This window comes from Micromesistius poutassou (genome assembly GCF_964030765.1).
Source record: "Micromesistius poutassou genome assembly, chromosome: 2".
NCBI classification, from domain to species: domain Eukaryota; kingdom Metazoa; phylum Chordata; class Actinopteri; order Gadiformes; family Gadidae; genus Micromesistius; species Micromesistius poutassou.
This window is the reverse complement of record NC_140272.1, coordinates 21,065,828-21,085,700: the sequence shown is the minus strand read 5'-3', so window position 1 is coordinate 21,085,700 and position 19,873 is coordinate 21,065,828. Positions and strand designations below refer to the sequence as shown.

The window sequence follows — 19,873 nt, the reverse complement described above, 5'->3', positions numbered from 1 at the left end:
GTTGGAGTTCCTGGAGCTAAAGTGCCCACAAAGGGATTACTTTTGATACATTTCAAAGTATTCATATTTCACAGTCTATACAAAAATAATCCTTCCACCTACGTTATGTAACATAGCCTTAACGGAGGTAGCCTTAACATACGAAGCCATAATATAGGAAGCCTTCTCAATGCTAGTTTTGGAAAACTCAACAGGTTTGCCAAAGCCTATCCAACCAAATTAATGTCTAGAAAGAGAGCAGCTGACAGACGCTTCAACAACTTAATTCCGAGATGGGATAACCCTTCAAAATAATTGCAAGACCCCGCAGAAGCGGTGCAACAACACTGTACCATCCCAGGCCATCCTGACAGTGGATCAACAGACGGTTGCTACAAAGGTTGAGTATAAAACTGCACCAAGCACGAGTCCATGGGATACACACCATGTGTTAAACCTATGCTTACTGTACTCACTGTAAACCAGTTATGTGTGCATTATTGTATTCTGTCATTTAGGCAGAAAAAAGGGGTGAGCAAAGGCGGGGAACCACATTACAAAGATGAAGTCATGACACCCTGCTGTACAACAGAAAGGTTAAAGGACCACACACAAACAAACACACATGAACACACAAGAACACACAATAAAACACACACAGACACACACAGACACACACACACACACACACACACACACACACACACACACAGACACACACACACACACACACACACACACACACACACACACACACACCTGGTTCTTGTCCAGCTCACAGTTCTTGTACTCCTGCTCCCCCTGTTCCTGGAAGGTGACGATGACGAAGCCCACAAAGATGTTCATCATGAAGAAGGCGATCAGGATGATGTAGATGATGAAGAAGATGGAGATGGCCACACGGTTATTGTAGACTGGGCCGGTGTCCTCCAGGTTGGAATCAATGGCCTTGTACAGAATCCTGGAGAAACAATTAAACACATGACATAGTAAACACACATTTACACACATGGAGAAATACCATATCTAATTCAAGGACCTGTCCTCTATTTGCCATCTGTACAGCAATACAATGATTGTCTTTTTATATATTCTTCTGAATAATGGCAATACTTTATAACATTTCTAATAGAAAATAGTCAATGGTTAATAGTTTCATTCCATCCAGACAGCCAGAATATAAACAGGCGTTTTTAGTGATAATTAAAAGGGCATAAATGAGGTGACGACTCAAAGTTAATCCAAACTGAAGGACACAATCCAATTATTTAAAAAATATTGAAATGCGCCCCATTTATTTATTTCAGGGGACTTCATTCATAATTTTTTCATAATTTCATAATGCCAAATTTATTTCATAATGCCACATTTCCATCTGGTATATTCAAATAAGTAGGGCATGGTTTACTTTATATTTCGATTACAACCAGAAAATGTTGTTTACACACACACTAAAAAAAGAATGGTACTGACTTTGGCCACCCCTCAAAGGTGGAGATGGTGAAGAGAGCCAGCATCCCGTTCAGGATGTTGTCGAAGTTGAGCTCTGAGTTAACCCAGTTCCTCTTTCGGATCTCCATCTCATGTAGGGCTTCCTCTTCGTATCTAACATACCAGCCTCTGTGAAATAGAGCCCCAAGTTGTGGCAGTTCAATAAAAGATGATTCAATGGTATATAAGATAAGATTAGCTCTTGACAAAGCAAGTGCAGGTCTGTGTGCACCTACTTGCAGGTTGTCTCAGTTAACTGGTCAGGATCTGTGCAAGAATAGAACTTTCCCTACAATGGCCATACGCCATTTTGAACAGGAACATAAAATATTTGTTAATGACAGACCCATTTAACAGTTCAGCTGGGGCTGATCCTTAGCTGGATAAAGAAGCTCACCTTGAAGAGCTGCACTCCGATGCAAGCGAACATGAAGTCAAGCAGCATGGTAACAAGGACTATGTTTCCGATGGTCTTAATAGCCACAAAGACACACTGCACCACATGCTGAGGAGGAAGGGTTGTGAGAACTGATGAGATCCATGATCTGCTATTGGGTGAACAAACGCAAACAATATCATAGTACACTGACCTTGAGTCCCTTGGCTCTATTTATGGCCCTCAGAGGTCTAAGTACCCTCAACACTCTGAGGATTTTAACCACAGAAATGGCACTGGATCTGTATAGAGCAAGCACAATAACATTACTTAAATATGTAGCTTGAGTCACTTGTCAAATTGTGACTACTGTGTTTTTTTCAACACAATTTTGCGGCGACAATAATCTGTGGGCCAAACCTACTCCATGCCCATTGACAGAAGGGAGACACTGACGACGAGTAAGTCCAGGATGTTAAAAGAGTTTCTGCAGAAGGAGCCTTGATGTAGAATGGCTCCGTATGTGGTCATCTAAAAAAGAAACATTGGCACTTAAAACCTCCCCCATTCTGTATGTTGCTTGCACTTATATTCTCTACCATCAAATACATTTGGCTATAGACTTACCAAGATCACATGGCCCACACCCACCTTTTGCCGTTTAACTTTAGATTATTTTACTTGGTGGGTTATTTTACTCTCCGGCTATAATTGAATTGGTTATTTTGAAAACAAAAAGGTGTTGCAACGTTTTGAGCACGACATTTAAGAAGTTTATACATATAAAAATTATATATATATTTATATATATTTTAAAAATTATGATATTTTTAGAGTCGACTTGAGCACGAGTCCAGAATCTATCACAGGGTTGCCAACTGCCAGCTCTCATGAACACGCAATAAATGTCACGCCAAAAAAAACAAAAACTCCAGTTAATCTTCTGCTGATGACTTGACTAGACTAGACCAGACCACATTGTATTGTTTTTAATGAAAGGGGAGGAGTTGAAGACTCCCCTCCCTACAACGTTCCAGTTGATCCGCTGAAAACGTTGCTTCTGATGAGTGCTAAATTGCAGTGGCCTTCTATGTGTCTGCATACCCCCCAGAAAGTAGGTAGTTGCGCCCCTGTTCTGGAGCCATGGGGCATTTACACCCCAAAAATATGCAAGAAAAATAAATATCACATTTCCCATTTAGACAGCAAAGCCTGTTAGTCTAAACATTTTTAACATCCCTAACTCTGACACACAACCAGCGAATCACGCTCCGCGTGTGTTATATACTATTCCTCTCCCTTTGTTTCATAGACAATAGACAATAGACCAAAACCTTTACCAAATAAAGTGAGTTAAAAGCGATCCTGTCTCGGCGGCCTTTCCTGGATTAAAAACAACATAACAATGTGAAGTACATCTTGTCCTGTGATATCTTTATAATAAACAGTTTATAATAATTTAGCTCCTTTCCACATTTGGAAAGATCCTTTCCAAATGTTTTTGATGGTCGATTGCCAAAGAGGCAAAATGTGTGAAATATTGCTTTGATTAAAAATTTGATGAATGAGTCTAAAATAAAATAAAATTATGAGTATAAACATTAAAACTGTATATTTACCTTGAGCACAATCTCTGCAGTGAATACTGAAGTGAAGACGATATCAGCATAGGCCAACACCTAAAATGGACAGAAACATACATATATACACACACACACACACACACACATATTAGCCTCTTTAGGGGCTCTATAGAAGAACTAGCAAATGGCAGCTACAATGGTAAGCATTGGGACATGGTGGACCCTAAAAACATCTTCAGCCTTAAGCTGTCTGTTATCACCAGTGGTTGGAATACACTTAGAGGAGCTGCAGCATGTCACACTTTTTTGCTTAACAAAAATTGGACATACAGCACCTTTAGGTGTTATGAAAAATGCTGGATCAGTATAGAACTTAATCTATAGTCGTAATGAACCAAAATGGGTGCCTGAACTGCTTATCTACAGCAAACCAGCGGCTTTAAATATGTGGGCTGACCTCGTACCTCAAGATCGTCACAATTGGTGAGGTAAAGATAAACTCAATAACAGTGTTATATCTGTATATATATATATATATGTTGTTCCTGCATTGTATGGCGAGAGAGAGGTTCACCTGGTTTCTGAAAGACATGGGATCAATGGGGTCCTCAGCCGCCAGTGAGATGGAGGATAGGAGGATGAAGAGCAGGATGATGTTGGTGAAAGTGGTGGCATTGATGATGCGATGGCACAGTTTACGAAACCTGGGAGGAAAACACTTTTGATTGATGAAGGGAATCAGAAAATCTGACCTCCATGGCTGTTGAAAGACTTGAATTAAAATTGGCAACAATCCAAATAAATCAGCACATTGGATTTTTTTGAAATGTACTAATCTTCATAGGCAATATGCTATAAATTGCCCGTTTTAAATGCTAAATGGATTAAACACATTAACTAAACGTTGGCAAAAAAAAACATACATAGACATATTTAGAATAACAATCAATACTAAATAATATCAAACACATGCAATTTGTAACTTTTCTACTGCTGTTCACTCCAAAGAAAACAACTAGTTTTCAATATTAAATCACTCAAGTCAAGGTTGAATCTCAAAATCCCAAATGATAAAACTATCACCATGGCCATGGGCTTTCCGCACACTTCACAAATGGCATGGAAACTATAAACCCCCCTTCATCATAATGTACTATTTCTATTGGCTAGCAAAATCTAAAATACATTGTACATTGTGAGTGCTATAAAATACAAAGGTCAGCTGAATCCAGAAGGTGCTTAAGGGGAAAGTTGGCTGGAGCAGTACCACCTGAACCACCTGATGAGTTATTAGAAGATGAAGCAGTGTTCAAGACCTCCCGATAATACCATCATGTGATCCATAAGAGATCACAGCTGCTGGTATCATTTAAGATAACATCATTTATTATATTTCAATTCTGGGCATATCTCTAAGGCATTTGTCTGTATGTATGCTGAAAAAGAGGAGGATCATATTTAAATCATCATCAATTTAGTTAAATTAATTAGATGAATCTGGCTTTATAGATGGCATCAAATAAAATAACAGTCAAAGTACCCTTTTCATACTAAGCAATAGCTAACCCTCCCGAACAAATATCTAAGTGGCGAAAATATTAAAGGTCCCATGGCATGCTATTATTATGGATGCTTTAATATAGGTGTTAGTGGGCCCCTAATACATTACATGAAGACGTTCAAGAAATTCTGCCTTAGTGCAGAGTTACAGCCACTACGAGCCAGTCCCACAATGAGCTCTCCACAAACGTGCCGTTTTTAGAGGCAGGTCAAGGTGGAGGGTGGGGGTGTGGCCCTGAGCAGCTTGCGGCCACGGTACCATGCACTAGTGTTTACAGTGGAACACTGAACACAACGGGTGCTCCGGTGGGAGTCCTGGAGCTCTATATCTAAATAATATCATATTATATTTAGATATCTATATAATATAATATATATTATCATGGTCAAAAGCTGTTTGCGCCTCCGGATGATATTATGAATCTCAAACGACTGTGTCGGGTTCTCTGACGCCTCTGGTTCTTCCACTTCCACATCAACATTAAGTACAGACTGAACCACGAAATGGAGGAGAAAGGGATTGTTGCCCGCGATTGTTGACCGGGGTTGTCTGCGTTGGGTTGGTTGAGAAGGAATTGGGAACCGCGACATGGAGGAGAAAAGGATTGTTGCCCAGGATTGTCCATTGGAGCCCCACTGCCCGCTGCCCATTGCCCGGGGTTGTCTCCTGCCGGAGCCCCGCTGCCCGCTACCGCGGAAGCGGGCAGTGGGGCCCGCTTCCGCGGGCCCCACTGTATCCCGCTTCCGCGGGTGTATCTCCAGAACACTTGCGTTACAGTGTGTGTATTCACACACACACATGTGGCACTCGCATGGTCCTAGCTCATTGTCTCATTGGCGGGCCAAATTCTCTGGGCGGGCCAAGCAGAGAAAGGGGAGGTAACATGGCCCCATATGAGGGCCAGCTCCCAAATCGAATCGATCCTTTCAGCGATCCTTTTTTCAAAGGCGGAGCAAGATAGCTACTTCTCGGTTTACACCTAACGCAATTTTTAGCTACTGGGGGACCATAGGGAGGGTAGGGGAACTCAACTTAATGCTAGAAAACCTCAAAGTGAAATTTTTATGCCATGGGACCTTTAACAAAACAATAAAACTCTCTCAGCCCTGGAACTCCAACCCTTTTCTGATAGAAAATCTTGAGGGAAGCCTTAATGATTAGAGACATGAGGCAAGTCTATTCTTTATTCCCCCCTTGTTTGATACAAGCATCTAACATTTAGCCATTGCTCATATCATTTAGCTGTTAATTTTACAGGTATCATGTGTCTGGGTACAACATTAGGCTCATGATGACCTCAGACCCTAGGCATCACTCCACATCTCATAAGCAGGGAGGCTTATGATGTTGTTCTACCAAGAATTGTATATTACTTTTAGACAATTCATCGTATAGTAGTTCTGTATTGGCATAAGGCAACAATACTTGCATATTAATCAATCTCACAAACACAACCACTTGGTTTCTGAATATTTGCTAAGCTTTGTGTCCCTTGCACTAATCACTACTTGTCCACACCACTTTTTAAAAGCATAATTTGCTAAATATTTACTGTAAAATAGACTAAGGTTGTTAGCATTATTCCCTTAACAGTTATTCAGTTTAATCCAGTTTCAGGGCAGTGATATAGGGCTTGTACCTCGCAATGTTTTTTGGTCATATTTAGCATGTGAATCATGAAACGATTGTCATTATGGGGAGACATTGTTGTGTTTGCCTCAGCGCTTATCATGCAACGTTGCAAAACAACATTTTCATTAGCCTAGTGGAGATATTTCTACGTTGGTTTAGGATTGTACAGTACTACAATGCTCTTCAGTCCTCTCAAACAAGAGCATGGTGCCTTCTGATGTACAGGCCTTAGGGATATTGTTATCGTTGGGCTGACTGCACTCCTGCTTCCCACAGTGGATTGGCCTTGTTGGATTGACATGGTGTTGCAGCTGTGGATGTGATGCATATAGGGGACTGTTACTGCAGTCAATGTGGTTGTGTGTTTATTTTCATATTGTTGACTATGTAGTAGTAGCGTAGTCTTTTCTCGTCGTAAGTATCTTCTGACCTCATACCCAGCTCCTCATTACATTACATCAAATCTCATATGTTGAAGACTGTTTAAATGTTAAAATGCTAAATGTTTCAGCTCAAGTCCCACCCCTGACCACTTGATAATGTCCTACTTGTTCTGGGGGCCAAAGATGAAGAATGAGCTGGCCTCTGGCATGGGGACAGCCTCCTCCTTCAGCTGCAGGTCAGCCATGGGGCGGGGTCTGGGGCTCTCAGGGATGTCAGGGTCCTCCTCCTCATCGTCACCTGCGCAGAGGAACAGGTTCATCACCCTCACAGCTCAACCCTTTCTGAAACGATAGTCCATCTGAGTGGAATAGTCTGAAATAGGGATGGGAGCTCACCAGGGAAGTCTGCAGGAGGAAACGGGTCTTTGATTTCGTTGACGTTGGACTCAAACTCATCGATTTTGAGCTGCAAACAGAAATCTGAATTCTCTTTATTGTCATTGGATATGGTACAACACAATTTAAATGCAATCCAGATGGTGGGATTCACAACAACATTTTAAATATATAAGAAAGGTAAAACATCTACGTATATAAACAAAAAAAGATAAAATATACAAATAACACGACAAAAATACAGATAAATAATACAGATAAATAAAAATAGCATCTGAGGCTAACGGTATTGTACAGTAGTGTTGTCAGATAAATAATACAGATAAATAAAAATAGCAGCTGAGGTAAACGGTTTTGCACAGTAGTGTTGTCCAGTTTTTTAATAGTGCAAATTAGAACATTCAGGATGTTTTAAGGTGCTTGTGAAATGAATAGTTGAATGTGAATGTATAATTCTTATTTTGCAATGTTCAGTTCACGTATGGCAATGGGATAGAAGCTGTCTCTAAGTCTGGTGTGGTTTGGTGAGCAGAAACGACATGTTTCCAAGTGTTGTCTGAGATGAAAACTATAAGCATACTAGTCTGACCTTTGCAGTGGTAGGGATCCCCTCGACGCCCTTGGCTCTTTGATCTGCCAGTTTCTTGGCCAGAAAGGCTTTCTCCTCGGCAGCTTTGTCAGGCATGTTGGCCCTGAGGAAAACACCACAGCAGTGGACTGGCCTGAACTGTTTGCACATTTCCTTTAAGCGCACCCTGCTTTCTGCATGAACATGACATGACATATGTGAAAGTTTGAAAGTTATGTACGCCAATGGTTTATGTCTATACATATCCTTTTCAACAAATAATTTTTTAAGTGTATTGTTTGGTTTGCAATGTGTACCAATCCGTGCACTGTGCCCATTCCATATGGTTCAATATGAGTACACGTACCGTTTCCTCTTTCAAATATATAAATATTTATATACATACATACATACATACATACATACATATATATATACATATATACATATATATACATATATTGTGGCAACCCGGCCCCGTCCCAATCACCATGATGCAGAGCACCTGAGGAGCCGGGAGGAAACCTGCACAAAAGGCAGGCTTCCACAGCCATTCGGGGCTCTCTCGTGGCTGGGGTGGACGGAGAGTCCAGCCGTTGTGGCTGCGCCACGCAATGATCTTTTAGTTATTTTATAAGAAAGACTTATTATTTGATTAAACGTGCCGTTGTGGCTGAACACCCAACCGAACTGCGTGCTGTTTTAAGTAAGGCGGGTTCACTCCCCGAGGCGGGTTGCCACAATATATATATATACACACACACACATATATATATATATATATACATACATACATATATACATATATATATATACATATATACACATATACATACATATATATATACATACTGTATATATATATATACACACACACATATATATATATATACACACATATATATATGTTTATACATTTAAAATGGGTGAAACGGGTGAACGCATTATTAGTGCATGTCAACACAGGCATGTGTGCATGTTCTGGAAATGGACACAGCTTTGTGCTCCACTTACGAGAGTACTTTCTTGCGTTTCTTCTCTTCTGCCTTTTCCTTCTGAGCCGACGTCAGAGACTCAGCCTCGGCCAGGTTATCCACAGCTATGGCCAGAAAGACGTTCAGCAGGATGACTGAGCAGTGGGTCAAGTTAAATACGAGTCAAACAATTACACACAATGGTTTACAGACAACAGTTTTCTTAAGCATTCCTGAGCCTGTATGGATGTATTATATTTAGTTAATTTTGTGAGCCAGTGTTGTACTATCTGCTTTTGGAGCTGTTGTGTCTGATCAACAGTTTACTTACCGTTGTGATTAACAAATGAATCATCTGGAGTTGGTACGATAAATAAACTTTTACATCATTTACACCAAAATGTCATCATTGCAGATGGTTATAGTGTTTACAAAGTGTTGATTGGAATATTATATTTTGTGGGGTGAATTTGGTAAATTAACCTGGTGATATGTGTAATTTACTGTCTGTATCTGCTTCCTTTAGGTGAGATTTTGAGAGTTTGCTCTCGACATGTGTGAAATAAACCAGGTAATAATTTTGATGGTACAAGCGATACTGCTACAGATTTTCAGGGGGTCCGAGATGAAAAACAAGCCCACTAATGCCGCTTTTCCACCGACAGTACCAGCTTGACTCGACTCGCCTCGCCTCGACTCGGTTTGGTTCCAGGCACGTTGCGTTTCCATCTAAAAAAGTACATCTTCAATGTGGGCGGGTCGTAGAAAAGAACCTCTCCAACATGGGCGGGTCGTCATTAGGTTTTAATCATGCGAGACCCGATTCCCGGGAAATCTGAATCTGATCAAGACTATTTCCTGATTCCCGGGAAAGGTTATGATGGAAAATAAAGTAAAATGAAAAAGCGCAATGACTGCGCTTCTATTGTTGTCATACGGTAACGTTGATGGAGGCGAAACTTGAGCCCTGGGAAAGGAACGACACTAAAACGAAACAGCGAAACGCTGATCCTCAGGAGCGGGTCCGTGGACACTAAATCGGGGACTGAAGCCCCACTAAATAGGGGACTGAAGCCCCAATAAATAGGGGACTGAAGCCCACTAAATAGGGGACTGAAGCACACTAAATAGGGGACTGAAGCCCCACTAAATAGGGGACTGAAGCCCCACTAAATAGGGGACTGAAGCCCACTAAATAGGGGACTGAAGCACACTAAATAGGGGACTGAAGCACACTAAATAGGGTCTGAAGCCCCATTAAATAGGGGACTGAAGCACACTAAATCGGGGACTGAAGCACACTAAATCGGGGACTGAAGCACACTAAATAGGGGACTGAAAGGGAATGGTGGAAGGCGCTTAAATCATCCAAAATCATATTCTTCAAATATATCAAATGTAGTTGTCAACACACAACTATATAATCAAATTAAAGAAATAGAAAAAGACAAAAGGATACAATTTCCACAGATGAAGAGGATAATGAAATAAATGCTAACTAGTATCCCAGGCATACTAGGTCCACCATAGGCCATGATGCCGTCATACATTATAGAGTTCCAGTCCTCGCCTGTCAAGATCTGGGAAGCAAACACAGGAGTTCAGTCGGCTTAAATGTATGTTATAAGAATTAATTAATGTGTGCTTAAATGTTTGTTATTAGACTGGTACTCAATTAATTATAGTAATGACTTTATCAGATTGAAGGCCATGTTGCAATATCAGTACCTGGAATACACTGATGAGGGCCTGAGGAAAGCTGTCAAATGTGCTACGTGGTTTGGGTTGGTTGGGAAAGTTGAATTTCCCTCCAAACACCTGCATCCCCAGCAATGAAAATATGACAATGAAGAGGAAGAGGAGAAGCAGCAAGCAGGCAATTGATCTCATTGAGTTCAGGAGGGAAGCAACCAGGTTACTGAGGGATGTCCAGTACCTAGAAAACAAATCAGGGAGTCATGAACCTTCAAGAACCTCAATAAAACAATGAGAAATTTAAACCTGCACAAATCAATATTGTTCCCTTTGAAAATGATCACAGTTTCCTTTATGAAAGGAGTTTAATTTATAAACATCTTCAAATCCTCTTACTTAGTGACTTTGAGAAGCCGTAGCAGTCTAATGCAACGCAGCACAGAAATCCCCATAGCAGACATGATGTTCATCTTGACCAGGATTAGCTCCAAGATGCCGGTGGACACAACAAAGCAGTCGAAGCGGTTGAACAGTGACATGAAGTAGGAGGGAAGCCCCAGTGCATACATCTTCATCAACATCTCAATGGCAAACATGGACAGCAGCAGCTTGTTGGAAGTCCCTATTGAGAAACACCAGGAGCAGAGGAAGAGAGAAGAGACAAAACCATGACATAGACAAATTGGTCTCAATAACATGATTATAATAATAAACTAACACAATGCTAATACCTCTGTGGGAATAGTATAAACAGTTGAGGGTTGATGGTTCAAAGGAAGGAATGTAGTCTGTCTAAAATTACCATATCAGATAGTTCCTTGTTTTGGAATGGCCTTCCTGACTTGTAGTTGGACACTATTTTAACGGTCTGAAACGCAAGTATCTCTGGATCTCTGGCGCTGTTGCTATTATACCGGTGGATAAATTAGTCTTGCACCCGACGCAAATCTAAAATGGGTTGGTCTGTGTGTTTTTGGCGTAACATGCAATAAACCAATGAGAGTGCCATCTTCCATCTCCTTTAAGAGCCAGTGCATTTGAACTTGACAAGTTGATATTTTGACACCACGCAGTCTCCGCTGAGACAGATGCATGATCACATGAATTTCAAACTTCAAATGGCTCAGTTTATGGCCAAATCATAGGCCTAATTCACACATGGAATAGCATTTTAGTCTACAACTTCAGAAGCACTGAGTCGTCATGTAAATTTTGAAGACAACTTAACACATATATGATATGCGGTCCTGTGGCCACAACTGTGGGTCTATTTAATGATATGCGGCAATACATTAACAATCGTTTGTTACCTGTATTGTATACATAATCTTTAATGACTTGTGTTCATAATATGCATGTGTCCCCCCGTTAATATACATTGCCATGAACTGTATTATGCATTACGTGTTTAGTTTGCGTGTGTTTAAAAAGATCGGTGTACACACATAGTTTCACTGAGCGCAAAACATCAACCGCATTCATTGATTCTTTTAAACTCGTGGTAAAACTATGTTTTCTCACGATCAAATACTCATCAATCCTAAAAGTTATTGGCTTGTACACAATGTCTGTGTCAAGAAAATATGTGTACAGTGTTTGCAGATGCATTGATTTAAAAGTACAACTTATTACCGCTGTATCAGCTGTTCATTCCCAAATAATTTAACCAACGTTATCATTTACTTTACGTTTTTTACGTTTATTATTGTTATTATTATTATTTTAACGCATGGCATAGCCTACTACAGTGTTGTGAAAAAAATTGTTTCCACAATCTACGTGCTATTTCTATGCAGTTTCACACATATGAACAATCTTTGACATGATATCATAATATTTTAATTAGGCTAATTGTTTGCATGTTTGTGCTGTGTATAGCCTACGTGTGTGCAAGCTTATGTTGCAGTTCCGATCTGCCATGGCATGGCAAAATAGCAACACCAACTGCGCTATTCACTAGTGCATTTAGACAAGGTATTTGCCGGTCAATGGCGCAATTGCTTTTTGGATCACTAAAATAGCACCAAGTATCATTTGCGCTGGAACACGCCTCTGCTTTTCGCCAACACGCCTCTCCGGGCGCAAGTTTATTTGGGCGAGTTTGCTGTGGGGGAAAATCAGCTTTGCGCCGGGTGCAAACTAGCAACGATACATGCGTCTGTGTAGAATGTCAATTGTGCTGGCTGCAAGATAGGGCCCTAGATGTGTTGTACGGACATGTTAGTATGTCTTCTGTCAAAGGTGGAGAACTTGTGGCTCTGACATCAGGACTCATGAGGGCATTTTGACTCTTGTAGACCGGGACTTGCTTAATCAACATGGAACAGATATGTTGTGATATGTTATGTTGTTATGTTGAAATCATTTATTCACATCATTCTTATTTATTCACATATGCAACTCTCAATACAGATTGTTGTCTGCATTAAGTCCTGGTTGAAAGTTCTCCTTTAAAGCTGCTCTCTGCAACTATTTTGTTTGCCATTTTTTTTACAATTAGATTAAATCTCATTACACAAGTTGCCTTATCCTACATCAAGTGCCAGGAGGGGTCCTGAGAGGAAAGAGACAGTTTCCCTGACTCACCCTAACCCCTAACCCAGGAGGCCAGGTTATCTTATCTTATTAACTCAAAAACACAACGTGTTTGTACTCCACATCCATCAGATGTATCGCGCATTATTGACTGTTTACTCATGCAGTTTTAGCCTCTCAATGAATCAAACACTGAATCTGAACAGTCAATGAATAGCATGAATGACCATGGGCTAGGGTCACACATATAAATATCCAACATCTTTCTTACTACCTGTATTATAGAGAAGTTTATGTACAGCAAATATGCTAACTAAAATATTTCAGAGCTTTTGAAAAACGGATCTCTAAAAACCTAAACATCGTGCTTTAACCCTTTGGTATAAAGAGGTAGTGGGTAGTGGTTAGCAGAAGTCACACATTTATTAGATAAGGGGAGAACCAGACACAGTTTCTCATTTCTCCTACAACATTTGACTAAATATTTCAAACTTTCATTTCTATTTGTTGAACAGCATACAGTATTTAAACATAACAATTTGTATCTGTATACATTTACAATGAAACAATTTGACATTCATAAAGAGCATTTTTTTTCAGATTGTTAATTATTTATTTCCTTTCCTCTATTTTTATACATAATTATAATTAACATAATAACTTTCCTTAGGGGTGTTTATTTGTGGGGATTGGGGGGTATTTATGTTTGATTGTATTGTTTATAAAACAAAGTATAAATGAAATATAAATATCTATTGATAGCTTTTCATACTATTGATACCTTGCCAATCGGTGAGACTCTGTGACTGCTGATGATGCTCAGTTGCAACAGCCAGTGTGTTGAGGAAAACCAGCAGGATTACCCACCAGGTGAACAGCTTGGACTTTACATACATCCGGCATTTTCTTCTGCAGAAATGGTTCCATCTGCGTGCGCGTTTACTGGTCATAGGTTTATGAGGAAGATGAGGAAAAAGACATACAGATAAGAATGCAGAAATATAGGTGGGAATTAATATTATGATTAATTGAAAGCTATGAACCACATTTTTGGTAAACATTTTAACACTATTGCCATTTCTACTGATTTGTCTGTCTGCATTTTTGAAATGTCAACTGCAACTACGTATATGTACCAGTGTCTTGAAAAAGTATTCATACCCCTTGAACTTTTTCACATTTTTCCACCTTACAACCACAAACTTAAATGTTTTTTATTGAGATTTTATGTGATTGTCCAACACAAAGTAGCACATAATGGTAAAGTGGAAAGGAAATTATATTGTTTTCAAATTTTTAAAGGTCCTATGACATGCCACCAGGAGTGGTGTGATTAGCCGTTACAAGCCGTTTTGGAAATCTTCCCCTTATGACATCACAAGTGGGCGTGTCCACCTAGATGTGTGCTGGATAGCTGGATAGATGGTCTACCAGCCTTCCAGAGTGACCATGGACCTCTTGGCTGCTTCGCTGACCAGTGCTCTCCTCGCTTGCCTCGCTTGTCAGTTTAGGTGGATGGCCATGTCTTGGTAGGTTTGCAGTTGTGCCATACTTTTTCCATTTTTGGATGATGTATTGAATGGTGCTCCTCTAGCTGTTCAAAGCTTGGGATATGTTTTGATAACCTAACCCTGCTTTAAACTTCTCCACAACTTTATCCCTGACCTGTCTGGTGAGTTCATGATGCTGTTGTTCACTAGTGTTCTCTAACAAACACCTGAGGCCTTCACAGAACAGGTGTACTTATACTGAGAGTAAATTACACACTGTTGGACTCTATTTACTAATTTAAAAAGACTAAAAAACTAAATAAGACTTCTTAAGGCAATTGATTGCACTGATTGTATTTAGGGGTATCAGAGTATAGGGGGCTGAATACAAATGCACACCACAATTTTCAGATTTATATTTGCTTAAAATTTTGAAAATCGTTTATCATTTTCGTTCCACTTCACAATTATGTGCTACTTTATGTTGGTCTATCACATAAAATCTCAACAAAATACATTCAAGTTTGTTATTATAGGGTCACAAAATGTGAAAAAGTTCAAGGGGTATGAATACTTTTTCAAGGCGATTTAGACCATATGAACTTAAATGTGCTTGTATTTTCCATTTGTAACATGATTTTGTAATTGTTTTTGTTTTGTCTTTTCTATTTTATTTGTTCACTTTATTTCTTTACCTTACCTTATTGTATTTTAATGTTAGGTGGGTATCCTTTATAAGCCCTCTGGGGTTTCTTTTGTCCAACCCGTGCATTTTTTTTTACTCTTGCACAAAGAAATTAAAAAAACTAAACTAAACTAAAACTATATCACCTTCCGAAAGAGATTATACTCGGCCAAAGGAAACACTAATAAGACAAAATAAAAGATAATGAATCACTGCTATTGAAGAAGGGGAACCATACTATATGCTCCATCATATCATAAATGGTAGAAAAATATGTTTCTAAATATAAATAAATGCTTACTAGTAGAAAATGATCCGGTGCATAGTGTCCATTTTACTGAAACTATCTGCCTCTGATCCTCCATCTTCTAGGGGGAGTAGACCTGGGGTGTCACACACACACACACACACACACACACACACACACACACACACACACACACACACACACACACACTTGGTTTCCATTCTAGATTCTCTCTATTTTCTCTCAGTAGGTGGTCTTACCTTGGCCCTCCTGGTCATTGTCAATCACCTCTGCCTGAGTTATCCACTCCATGTAGCCCTTCAGATCTTCATCCAACTGTTGTGTCTCCCTGAGTATCTGGAATTCTCCACGGGACTTGGCCTTCTCTCGCTCCTTCGTAAACTCACTGAAACAATATAATGTAATGAATGGACAGATGGAAAGCTGTTACCTTTCAGTTATCCTATGGTTCGCTTGGCAATGCTTTTTTCGAGCAGTCAACAGGTGGAAATAAACATTGTAGAATTGGGCAAGTGATGTAAATTAATTTAATCTATTACCTCATTAAACCAGAGAGTATTAAAGCAAACATTATTACCTCATTGGACCACACAGTATTAAAACTATTCCCAGGCCAGTGTTATAATATCTCCAACTAGTCCTGGGTCTACCCCGAGGACTTCTCCCCACTGGTCGTGCCTGGAACACCTCCCTAGGGAGGCGCCCTGTGGGCAACCTTACCTGATGCCAGAATCACCTCAACTGACCACCTCAACTTTCTAAGCAGAGGAGCAGCGGCTCTACTCAGAGTTCCTCACAGATGGCTGAGCTTCTCACCCTATCTCTGACTGTGTGTTCACACCGCACTTTGCCCCGCGACACGTTTCAATGCAAAGTGAACGTAGAGACGCGTATCGGGCGTTTTTTGTCACCGGGACCCGCGACAAGATTTGATTGATGGGGCGACAGTTTTCCCCAAAACGGGCGGGCGCATTTTTCAACTTCTTTCGCGGCACTCGCGGTGAGACAACCAATCAGCGTTCACTCCCTGTGGGTAACGTTGGTGAAGTAACGTAAAACAGCCAATCAGTATTCACTCCCTGGGTGACGTCACGTAACAGCCAATCAGTTCACTCCCTGGGTGAAGTAACGTAAAACAGCCAATCACCGTTCAGCCGGCTGGGCTAACCGTCAGAATGCCCGTCGTTTATGGATTAATAATATAATCTGGAGGCGCACACCGCTTTGTGCCGTGATATTATATATATATCGTATATATTATATTATATAGATATTTATTAGAGGTGGGCATAGATTATTTTTTTAATCTAGATTAATCTAGATTAATCTTGGAATTAATCAAGATTAATCTAGATTAAAATGGCACGCGTTCCGGTTTTCCAGAACGCGTTCCGGCGTTTCAGCACGCGTGCCCAGAACGTGTTCCGGTGTTTCAGAACGCGTTCTGGGCACGTGGGCAATGAGCTCCTCCCCTCAATTTTCTCAGCCAATAGATTTGAACCGTTTTCACCCAATCATATGCTAGGGCAAACACACAGACAACATCGGTCGAGTCCAGAGATCGCAAATCTTTGCTGTTGCAACGTTTGCTCAAACTTGTGTTAGTTTAGCGTGTCTACCTAACATCATATCTAACATTTGCGGACATTTTGTGTTATTTTAATAGTTATTTGACAGATATTTTTGCGCATCTTGTCATCTTGAACGAGAGACAGCGAGAGGCTTCAGAAGGGGTGTGCGCAGCTCTAGTTATGCATCGTGCTCATGCTCGTGCACGATTGTCCGACTTATTTTGTGCTACACAGAACCAAATACAAACCAAATCATTTTAATTGGGAGACTTTCTTTGACTTCATAATGGAAGTGCGCGGATAGTAGGCTACAGTACACCCTCCAGTTATTTGTCAAAACCAGAAATGCAATAGGGGGTTAAATGCTTTATATTATGGATACTCTGATTTTTGCAGCAGACAGTAGTTATGTATCGTGCTCATAATAAATAATAATAATAATAAATAAATAAATCTAATGAAACTTGCATGCCGTTTAAATCATGGCTATAAAACAATTGTCTTTGCTTGTTATGTTATTTTATGTAACCATGTAGGCCTACCTAATGATGTTCTCTTATTTAACAACTTTAAAAAAAAATGTTAATACATTTTTCGAGCAGCTATGGCGTCTTCTTTCTTGGGATTTAATAGAGCGTGTTAATATACAATTTTTGTTGCTTCGAGCAGGTCTGGTGGTCTCCGTATATAATAAATAAATAAATACATATATAAATATGTATGTCAATGGTCAGATACAGATCTTGTTATAACGATAAACTACATACATGGTCTACTTATAATATTATGACTAAATAATTGTATATTTATATATATATATATAAAATTGAATATGTTAAATTTAATTAATTCAATATTAAACCAATGCATTTTAATCGGGAGATTATTTGACAGAATACGGGGCAGGCTGCGCAGGATTCTATGATGCTATGGTGGTTGCTCTGATGTCACGATCAACCCAAAACGTGTCATCATTGCTATAGTCTCCAGCATATGGCCCGATTATGGACAGTATATTTTATTAAACACTCAGCTTCTGGTTAGTTCAACTTTGAGAATAGATTAACGGCAATATTTTTTTTATCGCCCGATAAGAGTCTCGCGTTAACGCAGCACGTTAACGCCGATAACGGCCCACCACTAATATTTATATATTATATATATAATATCATATAATATTATATATAGAGCTCCGGGAGTCGCAAACGGCAACAATCACTTTCTCCTCCTCAAGCTGCGGTTCAGTGCGGAGTGCAGGGAACGGTTGGTCCATGGCGATGTATTAACAGGGGGACACATGCATATTATGAACACGAGTCGACAACGATAATGTATACAATACTGGTAACAAACTATGTTTGTTAATGTTGTGACATTTTTTAATTGTAATATTCCCTAGCGATACATTTTTACTGTAATACTCTCACTTAGCCATATCCAGTAGCACCAAGCATAGTTTAGAGGTAATTTCCCCTCCTAATCGCCTGAGGGCAGCACTGAACACAATTGATAAAGTTATAAAACATTTACACTAGGGGCAGCAACGGACACACACAGGAAGTGAGAAAACCCAAAGAAGAACACCTGGGATACATAAACTCAGACTCCGCCTTTGGAAGACAGAATCTCTCAGCGGCGTATCTTCCTGCATGCTAAGCTCTGAGACGCTCCGCGCGTGTTATTTACGATCCCTCTCCTTTTGTTCCATAGACGATAGACAATAGACCAATAACCTTAACCAAATAAAGTGAGTTAAAAGCGATCCTGTCTCGGCGGCCTTTCCTGGACCAAAATCCACAACAATGTATTGCCGCATATCATTAAATAGACCCACAGTTTCGGCCGGTTCCGAACGGTTAGCCCAGCCGGCTGAACGGTGGTTGGCTGTTTTACGTTACCTTCACCCAGGGAGTGAACTGATTGGCTGTTACGTGACGTCACCCAGGGAGTGAACGCTGATTGGCTGTTTTACGTTACTTCACCCACGTTACCCACAGGGAGTGAACGCTGATTGGTTTTCTCACCGCGAGTGCCGCGAAAGAAGTTGAAATATTTAAACTTCTGCGAAATCTGTCGCTCATTCGCGCGACAAATCCACGTGAACGCGCCCGCCCGTTTTCGGGAAAACTGTCGCCCCGTCAATCAAATCTTGTCACGGGTCCCGGCGACAAAATTTTTTGCCCGATAGGCGTCTCTATGTTCACTTTGCATTGAAACGTGTCACGGGGCGAAGTGCGGTGTGAACACACAGTCAGGGAGACGCCAGCCACCCTCCTGAGAAAACCCGTTTCGGCCGCTTATACCCGCTTCCTTTCGGTCATCACCCATCCCTCATGACTATAGGTGAGGGTAGGAACGAAGATCGACCGGTAGATCGAGAGCTTTGACTTCCGGCTCAGCTCTCTTTTCGTCACAATGGTGCAGTACAGCGAATGCAATACCGGCCCCGCTGCTCCGATTCTCCGGCCAATCTCACACTCCATCATCCCCTCACTCGTGAACAAGACCCCGAGGTACTTGAACTTCTTCATTTGGGCTAAGGACTCCCTACCCAGAGTAGGCAATCCAACGGTTTCCTGCTGAGAGTCATGGCCTCAGATTCAGCAGTGCTGATCCTCATCCCAGACGCTTCACACTCGGCTGCTTGCCGATCCAGTGAGTGCTGAACCTCACAGGCCGATGATGT

General features: G+C 40.5%; 1 protein-coding gene across 1 annotated transcript in view; it reads right to left on the bottom strand.

Annotated features, from left to right (window-relative positions):
* The window catches only part of LOC311339017 (dihydropyridine-sensitive L-type skeletal muscle calcium channel subunit alpha-1-like), a 58,945-nt gene that overhangs the window by 15,893 nt on the left and 23,179 nt on the right, over positions 1–19,873 (bottom strand). The window contains exons 6-23 of the mRNA XM_084464369.1: positions 15,856–16,001; positions 15,650–15,731; positions 13,955–14,115; positions 11,035–11,260; positions 10,672–10,879; positions 10,403–10,523; positions 8,984–9,098; positions 7,991–8,093; positions 7,402–7,471; positions 7,171–7,303; positions 4,004–4,133; positions 3,466–3,525; positions 2,271–2,377; positions 2,061–2,148; positions 1,868–1,975; positions 1,707–1,759; positions 1,453–1,599; positions 739–940 (exon numbers count right to left, since the gene is read on the bottom strand). Of these exons, the coding sequence (XP_084320495.1) occupies positions 739–940; positions 1,453–1,599; positions 1,707–1,759; positions 1,868–1,975; positions 2,061–2,148; positions 2,271–2,377; positions 3,466–3,525; positions 4,004–4,133; positions 7,171–7,303; positions 7,402–7,471; positions 7,991–8,093; positions 8,984–9,098; positions 10,403–10,523; positions 10,672–10,879; positions 11,035–11,260; positions 13,955–14,115; positions 15,650–15,731; positions 15,856–16,001 (2,260 nt within the window). The remainder of the gene's footprint in view (positions 1–738; positions 941–1,452; positions 1,600–1,706; positions 1,760–1,867; positions 1,976–2,060; positions 2,149–2,270; positions 2,378–3,465; positions 3,526–4,003; positions 4,134–7,170; positions 7,304–7,401; positions 7,472–7,990; positions 8,094–8,983; positions 9,099–10,402; positions 10,524–10,671; positions 10,880–11,034; positions 11,261–13,954; positions 14,116–15,649; positions 15,732–15,855; positions 16,002–19,873) is intronic.